The 10,000-nt window shown below is 45.0% G+C and overlaps 1 protein-coding gene across 1 annotated transcript in view; it reads left to right on the forward strand.

Annotated features, from left to right (window-relative positions):
- The first annotated feature begins 3,177 nt into the window (after window positions 1-3,177).
- LOC115458952 (gastrula zinc finger protein XlCGF26.1-like) overlaps window positions 3,178-10,000 on the forward strand; it is an 8,596-nt gene continuing 1,773 nt past the window's right edge. Inside the window, exons 1-2 of the mRNA XM_030188809.1 lie at window positions 3,178-3,292; window positions 9,648-10,000. The exon at window positions 9,648-10,000 is cut by the window's right edge and continues 1,773 nt beyond it. Of these exons, the coding sequence (XP_030044669.1) occupies window positions 9,692-10,000 (309 nt within the window). The 5' untranslated portion in view covers window positions 3,178-3,292; window positions 9,648-9,691. The remainder of the gene's footprint in view (window positions 3,293-9,647) is intronic.

Genomic DNA, 10,000 nt, shown 5'->3' on the forward strand with positions numbered 1-10,000 from the left:
GGCCTTTCAGACTCTGGTACGCTTGCAAGGCCCAGCTGGTCCTGTTACCTCTGACGTGAACCTCTGATATATAAAGATGTGTCAGGAGTCTCAAATGCCTTGTGCTTATTGTTTTTTTTAATTCACAGCTGCAGACTTTGGGAGATGTGGAGGTGGGCAGCAAAACGGAGGGGGGGGGGGGGAGGAGAGACTCTGCGGCAAGCCAGGTGAGGCGACCACTGCAGGAGCTTTTTGGAGGCAATTGTTGCCACTCCCCAAAATTTGCTGCTTGAGGCAACCACGTCACCCTGCCTAACGATGGAATCGTTCCTGGCTGGGGCAGGCTTTTTATTTCAAATAATTGTATTTATTATCATAATAACCAGAATAATAACAATGCAGCAGATGAAAAATACATCAAATAACAAACATTATAAATTGTACAAGCATTTTCAGGAAGGCTGCAAAATACAGTGGTGGAAATAAGTATTTGATCCCTTGCTGATTTTGTAAGTTTGCCCACTGACAAAGACATGAGCAGCCCATAATTGAAGGGTAGGTTATTGGTAACAGTGAGAGATAGCACATCACAAATTAAATCCGGAAAATCACATTGTGGAAAGTATATGAATTTATTTGCATTCTGCAGAGGGAAATAAGTATTTAATCCCTCTGGCAAACAAGACCTAATACTTGGTGGCAAAACCCTTGTTGGCAAGCACAGCGGTCAGACGTCTTCTGTAGTTGATGATGAGGTTTGCACACATGTCAGGAGGAATTTTGGTCCACTCCTCTTTGCAGATCATCTCTAAATCATTAAGAGTTCTGGGCTGTCGCTTGGCAACTCGCAGCTTCAGCTCCCTCCATAAGTTTTCAATGGGATTAAGGTCTGGTGACTGGCTAGGCCACTCCATGACCCTAATGTGCTTCTTCCTGAGCCACTCCTTTGTTGCCTTGGCTGTATGTTTTGGGTCATTGTCGTGCTGGAAGACCCAGCCACGACCCATTTTTAAGGCCCTGGCGGAGGGAAGGAGGTTGTCACTCAGAATTGTACGGTACATGGCCCCATCCATTCTCCCATTGATGCGGTGAAGTAGTCCTGTGCCCTTAGCAGAGAAACACCCCCAAAACATAACATTTCCACCTCCATGCTTGACAGTGGGGACGGTGTTCTTTGGGTCATAGGCAGCATTTCTCTTCCTCCAAACACGGCGAGTTGAGTTCATGCCAAAGAGCTCAATTTTTGTCTCATCTGACCACAGCACCTTCTCCCAATCACTCTCGGCATCATCCAGGTGTTCACTGGCAAACTTCAGACGGGCCGTCACATGTGCCTTCCGGAGCAGGGGGACCTTGCGGGCACTGCAGGATTGCAATCCGTTATGTCGTAATGTGTTACCAATGGTTTTCGTGGTGACAGTGGTCCCAGCTGCCTTGAGATCATTGACAAGTTCCCCCCTTGTAGTTGTAGGCTGATTTCTAACCTTCCTCATGATCAAGGATACCCCACGAGGTGAGATTTTGCGTGGAGCCCCAGATCTTTGTCGATTGACAGTCATTTTGTACTTCTTCCATTTTCTTACTATGGCACCAACAGTTGTCTCCTTCTCACCCAGCGTCTTACTGATGGTTTTGTAGCCCATTCCAGCCTTGTGCAGGTGTATGATCTTGTCCCTGACATCCTTAGACAGCTCCTTGCTCTTGGCCATTTTGTAGAGGTTAGAGTCTGACTGATTCACTGAGTCTGTGGACAGGTGTCTTTCATACAGGTGACCATTGCCGACAGCTGTCTGTCATGCAGGTAACGAGTTGATTTGGAGCATCTACCTGGTCTGTAGGGGCCAGATCTCTTACTGGTTGGTGGGGGATCAAATACTTATTTCCCTCTGCAGAATGCAAATAAATTCATATACTTTCCACAATGTGATTTTCCGGATTTAATTTGTGATGTGCTATCTCTCACTGTTACCAATAACCTACCCTTCAATTATGGGCTGCTCATGTCTTTGTCAGTGGGCAAACTTACAAAATCAGCAAGGGATCAAATACTTATTTCCACCACTGTATAATCAATAACCAATTCTGTATATATAGGAACCAATAGTAACAGAAAAGAAAGAACAGATACATAGTAACATAGTAGATGACGGCAAAAAAAGACCTGCACGGTCCATCCAGTCTGCCCAACAAGATAACTCATATTTGCTGCTTTTTGTGTATACCCTACTTTGATTTGTACCTGTGCTCTTCAGGGCACAGACCGTATAAGTCTGCCCAGCACTATCCCCGCCTCCCAACCACTGGCTCTGGCACAGACCGTACAGAAGAAATATACTCCAGGTAAGAGAACTAGGAGGTCAGGAAGGGAAGCATAATCCACAAAACAGTGCAGGTATATGTTATAAAACATATAAAGTGAGCTTGTAATAGTTTTGGAAGGAGGAATAGGAGGGGGTATAAAGGGGGGAAGAACTGGAACAAAAGTCTTGGTGGGACTTGAGGAGACATGACAAAGTATGACTGTTTGGATATATATGGGGTGTGTACTTTTGTTGGATTGCTATACTGGTGATTCCTTCAATAATTTCTGACCTATAATAAGAAAGGGCGGGAGGGGAGTTGGGGGGGGGGGAGGGAGGGGGATTATGGGGGTAAAAATATTTGATGATGTAACCACAAATTTGTTTACACTTAGTTGACTTGGTTTCCATGTATTCTTGCACTGTATTTTGAAGGCGGTGATTGTTTATTCCTTTGAATCATCAATAAAAATTGTTGAAACATAAAACATACAAAGTGTAGTAAAAGAAAAATGTATATGCAGATCCTATCAGTTGATTCTATCAATGGGCTAAGTGTAGGAGCCTGAAAGAGAGGGACCCAAAGAAGAGAGTATCTCCAGGGTTTTGGCGCCTTGAGCTAGTGCTTCACCTGGGCTCATGTCTTAAGCCGGTTCTGGACTGCACTTTCATATTGAGAACTAGACTAAAAGACTGTGTTGTAGAGAGTTTATTTGATTTTTCTCAGACTTGTAGGGCCATAAAACTTTTTTTTTCTTTAACTGAAGGTTTTGAGTGCTTGTGTTCATTAACGTTGTTGGAATTGTTTCTGCTGGAAGTTGTCTAAGTCTTGAATTTGTGCAAATCAACTCCATAGTGATTATGGCAAACCTAATGCAGTGTTCTTACCTCAGGAGTAGACTCTCCGACTGTCACCCCTGATATTATAGCCCACATTGAACGAGGGGAAGAGCCGTACATCAGGGATGATCCAAGAGCAGAGGAAAAAGTCACTGAGAAAAGCAGCTGCTCAGGTGAGTCCAACAATAAGAGGGACGTGCATTTGTTTGAAATGTTATTTCCCATGCCATTGTGTCTCTGGTTTTGTCCTAAATGACAGGAACCAGCTTGCTACTTTAATTTTTATTTATTTTATTTGTTACATTTGTATCCCACATTTTCCCACCTATTTGCAGGCTCAATGTGGCTTACATGGTACCATAAAGGCATTCGCCAATTCTGTTATGAACAAATACAGTAATGTTGTGTTAGAATAAGGTTCGTGTGTACAGACACATTAGGGAATCATAGAGAGGAAGAGAATCGTAGAGAGGAAGAGTTATTACATGTCCATTACGACTTTTGGTTTCGTTGTGTTGCAGGGTACAGGCATTTAAGTTGGGTTGGAAGGGTATGCCTTATGGCCATAACATCTGATGCTGTCACAGAGCCTGGTATAAACTGCCACTGTCACATCTTTTGGGATGTGTGTTGAAGGAGGTCAGTGGCCACTACAGGATTAAGGGGGGGTCATGCCTTAACCCCCTCCAGTGACCATCTGGTCACTTAGTCATGATTGGAGCAGGTCTAGATAAAAACCTGTGTAATTCTCAATTCCACGCAGCCCCATTTTTGCTCTAGGCATTTTCATCCAGATCTGGGCCTGCCCAAATCCTGCCTGAAACATGCCCCCTTGAACTGCATCGTCTCAAATCTCAGTTCTGAAAAGCACAGCTTGGATAGTTTCCTATGAAAAACGTCCATGTTCCGCTTTTGAGATGTTTTTTTTTTTTTTTCATGAAAATGAGTGCCATAGAGGCATATTTTCAAAGCACTTTGGGAGGCTAAGTTCCATAGGTTTCTATGGAACTTTGGGAGGCTAAGTGCTTTGAAAATAAGCCTCCTGGCCACCTTGGAAATAATACCATTTTGTAAAGTGTTCTGTGTCCCAAGAGGCTTAATGGTAATTTAGTCCAGAAGTTCAGCACATCAACAGATTTTCTCAATAAGATGATAATATTCTCAAAATATGTATCAGCCACATTTTTAGTTAAGCAAACCCCTAGGTATTTAAGCTGGTGATCAACTTTTTCGACAGGGAAAGTATCAATCCAGTCTTTATAGGAATGCCACCCAGGGGCAGAGCTTCCGACTTGTCCAAATTAAGGGCCAGATGCACTAAACTTAACGAGCCATTAACGAGCAAGTAGTAAACCCTGGCATGCACTAAAGACTTCTCCGAGCCATTTTCCGACGACGGTAGCAGCTAACGAAAACAGAATGCAGATGAGCAAATTGTGTAGAAACCCTATTGTAATGAGATGCACTAACCTTTTCCGATTACCTTAACGCTGGAAAATCTAATGAGAGGTCTGTACCTGCCGTTGGGGCTGCGCGGGATTGAAAAACTTATATAAATGTTACAAAAAAAAAATCGGGGAAAAAAAGTGCTTGTCAGGGACGTCCTTTATGGACGTGCTTCACTCAGCTGAGAGACCTGGAAGTCTCTCACAGCGCGTTTAGCTCAGCCCCCCCCCCCCCCCCTGAGGTCGCCGCCGCCGCTTCCCCCTGCATTGAAGTGACAGCTTCCCGTAGCCCCAGCCTCCTCGCAATCCTCCTTTTCTTGCAGTTGAGGCCGGCCATCGTCCACGACTTCGATACCCGTCCATCTTCCACCCCAGGTCTCTCTCAGCCATTCACAGCGCGTTTAGCTCAGCTGAGAGAGACCTGGAGGTCTCTTAGCCAATCACAGCGCGTTTAGCTGAGCTAATCGTGCTGTGATTGGCTGGCTGAGAAAGACCTAGGGGCGGAAGATGGACGGGTATCCAAGATGTGGACGATGGACGCCCTCAACTGCACTCTCCTGCACTTTTCTTGCAGTTGAGGCCGGACATCGTCCACGCTCTTCCTGAGCAGAACCTTGTTGATGCTGCATATATTCCTGCCTTATGTCTGCTCGTGTACCTGTGAAGTTCTGAAGCTTAGCCTGATTCTCTCTTCTCTGGAGGATTGTAGCTGGAGCACAAATAGACAGTATGAGCAAGTATGTCCTCAGCGAAGGTGCCATAACTTAAAAAATATATATATTTTTAAAGTCCCTCACGAGCACTTGATGTCCTTTTTGGACGTATTTGGCATGCACAGAGCAGCCAGCATAACGCTTGGCTGCTCTGCGCATGCTGTACCTGCCAACTGGCCGACTGTTTACCGATGGAATAGAGAATGCAAGTGAGCTACAACGAGCATCTCATTTGCATTCCTGTTTCTTGATGCATGCCCGTTCCTTACCGATTCGCTAAGGGAATTGGTAAGGAAAGGGCTTTAACGAGTCTTTACTGCATCTTGGCCTAAGTGCCAATCCTGATATTGCACCATGTTGTACCAGATACAGTACCCTGTTCAAAGATAACTCTAGGCTGAGTCATAACCACTAGTAAATCGTCTGCAAATGTAACTCTTCCTTGCCTTTCTTAAAACCCTGAATACCTTCCTCTGCCCTTTAATCTATTGAGGAGGTCCAAAGAGAGTATAAATAGGAGTGGGGAAAGGGGGCCCCCATGGTGGTTCCACCTTCGTAAAGGAAAATCTGGAGTTAAACCATTTACCATTACTACTGATGTAGGATTTGTATATAATATCTTTATCGAATCCAAAAAATCTCCCCCAAGTCCATATTTTTCCATCACTTTAAACAGGAAATCCAAGTTTACGCAATCGAATGCTTTGTGAGCATCTAAACTGACCAGAAGACCTGGGATTCCCTTTGTGGCGCTGTCACCCTTTGCTGCCATATTGAGATCATTAAATCTGTCCCCATCTGTTTTATGACAGAGACCACTGACCATTTTAGTAGCCGCTGTCTGGACCGATTCCATCCTATTTATGTCTTTTTAAAGATACAGCCTCCAGGACTGTGCAGAGTATTCTAAATGAGGCCTCACCAGAGTCTTTTACAGGGCCATCCATTATTTCCTTTTTCCTGACTTCCTCCCCCTGTACACCCAAGCATCCTTCTAGCTTTCGCTGTTACCTTTGTACATGTTTGGCCACTTTAAGATCATCACATATCACCCTCAAGTCTCACAAAAATAAATCACCCCTCCCCTAAACTGTACCATTCCATTGTTTTTTTTTTGTAACCCAAATACATGACCCTGCATTTTTTCGCATTAAATCATGGCTGCCAAATTCTGGACCGTTTTTCAAGCTTTGCTAGGTCCCTCCTCATTTTATCCACACCTATTGCAGATTTTGGTGTTATCTGCAAAGAAACAAAGCTTACCAGAGAGCCCTTTCCCAGTATCGCTTACAAAAATGTTAAAAAGAGCCTGACCAAGAACTGAACACCATTGGTAACATCCCTTTCCTCAGTGTGAGCTCCATTTACTACTACCTTCTGTCACCTTCCATTCAACCAGGAGTAGAGATGTAAGCACAGTGGGGTGAAGTGTGAGGTGTCTGCTGTTGCAGGCTGAGGAAAAGCTGACAGTAAATGCAAGAACGTTGTATGATGGTGGGCAGAGCTCATTGGAGGGGGGAGCAGTGAATGAATGTGCACATGAACAGCAGACGCTGCAGAGCACCACAAGAGGGGGAGAGAGTGAGAAGTGTGTATGTTTTGTGTGTGTGTGCGCACATTTGAAACATGAAAGAGTATGTGCATCATTTGTCCTGTCTGTCTGTCCTGATTTAGATTGTAAGCTCTTTTGAGCAGGGACTGTCTTTTCTTCATGTTCAATTGTGAAGCGCTGCGTACGACTGGTAGCACTATAGAAATGATTTATAGTAGTAGTAGTAGAAGCCTGCCCTTGCAGATTAGCAATGCGGCCGCGCAGGCTTCTGTTTCTGTGAGTGCAGGACGTCAGACTCACAGAAACAGAAGCCTGCGCGGCCGCATTGCTGATCTGCAAGGGCAGGCTTCTACATGGAATGCTGCTAGCGGAATAGCAACATTAACATTCCATGTAGAATCTCAAATAGTAGCAACAGAATCTCCAATAGTAGCAACATTCAATTTAGAATCATTCCTATGTGTCCTATCTGTCTGTCCTACCCTTATCCCTTATTGGTCCTGTCTGTCCTGATTTAGATTGTAAGCTCTTTTGAGCAGGGACTGTCTTTTCTTCATGTTCAATTGTGAAGCGCTGCATACGACTGGTAGCGCTACAGAAATGCTTTGTAGTAGTAGTAAAGAGTGAGAGTGTGCCAGGGTTGCCTAAATAGGAGGAGGGAAACAAAACATGAATGTTGAGATATTATGTTTGACAAGAGTAGTTGGGAACTAAGGCCAGTGCTGGATGAACTTCTACAGTCTGTGTCCTGCAAATGGCAAAAGAAAGGTGTGGATCAAATCTGTGTATTGTATATCACTTTATTATAATATACTATGAGTGAGGGGAAAGCACATTTAAGGTTGACATTAGCAAATTAAATACTGTTAGCAATACTTTTGGTTATAAAAGATTGTCCCAAGACTACATAATATTTAGATAACTATTTGTGATTAGTAGGATGGCAAATTGCCAACCAGTGTTTAAGCATGAATGAGTATAACCCACTGGCAGGTGCAACTTCACCTTGTTCGACGGACTGAATGGACCATGCAGGTCTTTATCTGCCGTCATTTGTGTGTGTGTGTGCACATGCATATGTCTACAGGTTGAGGGGGTGTGCATGTGCATATGTCTAAAGAGCAAGGGGGTGTGCACGCGCGTACGTCTGAAGAGTGAGAGACGGCGTGTGCACGCGCGTACGTCTGAAGAGTGAGAGACGGGGTGTGCACACGCATGCGTCTGAAGAGTGAGGGGGATGGGCACGTGTGTGCATCTAAAGAGCGGGAGACAGGGTTTGCACGTGTGTGCGTCTAAAGAACGGGAGACAGGGTTTGCACGTGTGTGCGTCTAAAGAGTGAGAGAGGGGGTGGTCACGCGCGTGCGTCTGAAGAGTGAGAGACGGGGTGTGCACGCGTGCGTCTGAAGAGTGAGAGACGGGGTGTGCACGCGCGTACGTCTGAAGAGTGAGAGACAGGGCGTGCACGCGCATGCGTCTGAAGAGTGAGGGGGATGGGCACGCGCGTGCGTCTGAAGAGAGATGGGGTGTGCACGCGCATGCGTCTGAAGAGAGACGGGGTGTGCACGCGCATGCGTCTGAAGAGTGAGGGGGATGGGCACGTGTGTGCATCTAAAGAGCGGGAGACAGGGTTTGCACGTGTGTGCGTCTAAAGAGTGAGAGAGGGTGGTCACGCGCGTGCGTCTGAAGAGTGAGAGACGGGGCATGCACGTGCGTGCGTCTGAAGAGTGAGGGGGATGGGCACGCGCGTGCGTCTGAAGAGTGAGAGACGGGGCGTGCACGCGCGTGCGTCTGAAGAGTGAGAGACGGGGCGTGCACGCGCGTGCGTCTGAAGAGTGCGAGACGGGGCGTGCACGCGCGTGCGTCTGAAGAGTGCGAGACGGGGCGTGCACGCGCGTGCGTCTGAAGAGTGAGGGGGATGGACACGTGTGTGCGTCTAAAAAGTGAGAGAGGGGGTGGTCACGTGCATATGTCTAAAGAGAAAGGGGCTGTGCAAGTGTGTTCATCCAAAGAGAGGGGGAGTGTGCATGTACTTTGATAAAAACAACAATCCAGCAATGATGAAAACTGAAAATATTTTACTCACTGTCAACTTTAAGGTGTCTTCCTCTCCCGCCATGTATTGCATATGATGTGACTGTGATATGAAATAAGCCTGCTTGTTCTTGGTCTGTCCTTGCTATTTTGGGGTCACAGATTGTAGAAGTCTGCCTGGCACAGGACTAACTTCCCGAACTGCTTAGATACTGAAACTTGATCTTGAAACTTTCGTATGCCTTGTAGCAGGTGTAAATGCAAACATCTAGATCTTTTTAAATTACCTTGTATTTCCATTGTAAAATTGAAAATAGACACGTACATTTCTGACCATCCCATGGCTTTCAAACACGTAACTTCCTTAGGCTTCTATTTTGGCTGAAAATAGTGGATAAATTTACGAATCTAACTTAGGTGCCGAAATTTAAGAGCTCGGCTTTGTTTCAAAATCACAGTCAGTGTGGCTAGATAATCTTATGGCAGGCTGTTTGTGAACGCATTTCACCCTATTCAAGAGAACTGCAGAAACAAAACAAGAAAACACAAATAAATATTGTATTATTTTATTTTTTATTTTATTTACATTTGTACCCTGTGCTTACCCACTGATAGCAGGCTCAATGCGGCTTACATATTATATACAGGTACTTATTTGTACCTGGGGCAATGGAGGGTTAAGTGACTTGCCCAGAGTCACAAGGAGCTGCCTGTGCCTGCAGTGGGATTACCAAACTCATTTAATTGTCTTCCTTCTAATGTTTACTTTTTTTTTCTTAAATTAAGAAAACAATAATCCCAGGAACAGTACTGCAGCGACACATCACTGGATGCTGAGTGAGAATCTAAAAAGAAACAAGATGTTATCGGAAAGAGACAACGAGGATGTACCTTCCTGTCCTGACTGGGTAACAAAGTGCAAAAATCAATGTGTCTTGGAGGAAAAGCAAAGAAATTCAACAGCTCTGTGTGAGCAAAGTGACAGTAATGTCACACAAACAGTGGAAGAGCAGAGAAACAGGACAACAGGACAAAGATGTGTATGTGACATGTGTGAGATATTCTTCGGGGATCCTGTAACATTAAAACCACAGCAGGAATCTGACACTGAAGATAAACCATCTACGTGTATAAACTGT

This window comes from Microcaecilia unicolor, unplaced genomic scaffold, assembly GCF_901765095.1.
Source record: "Microcaecilia unicolor unplaced genomic scaffold, aMicUni1.1, whole genome shotgun sequence".
Taxonomy (NCBI): Eukaryota; Metazoa; Chordata; class Amphibia; order Gymnophiona; family Siphonopidae; genus Microcaecilia; species Microcaecilia unicolor.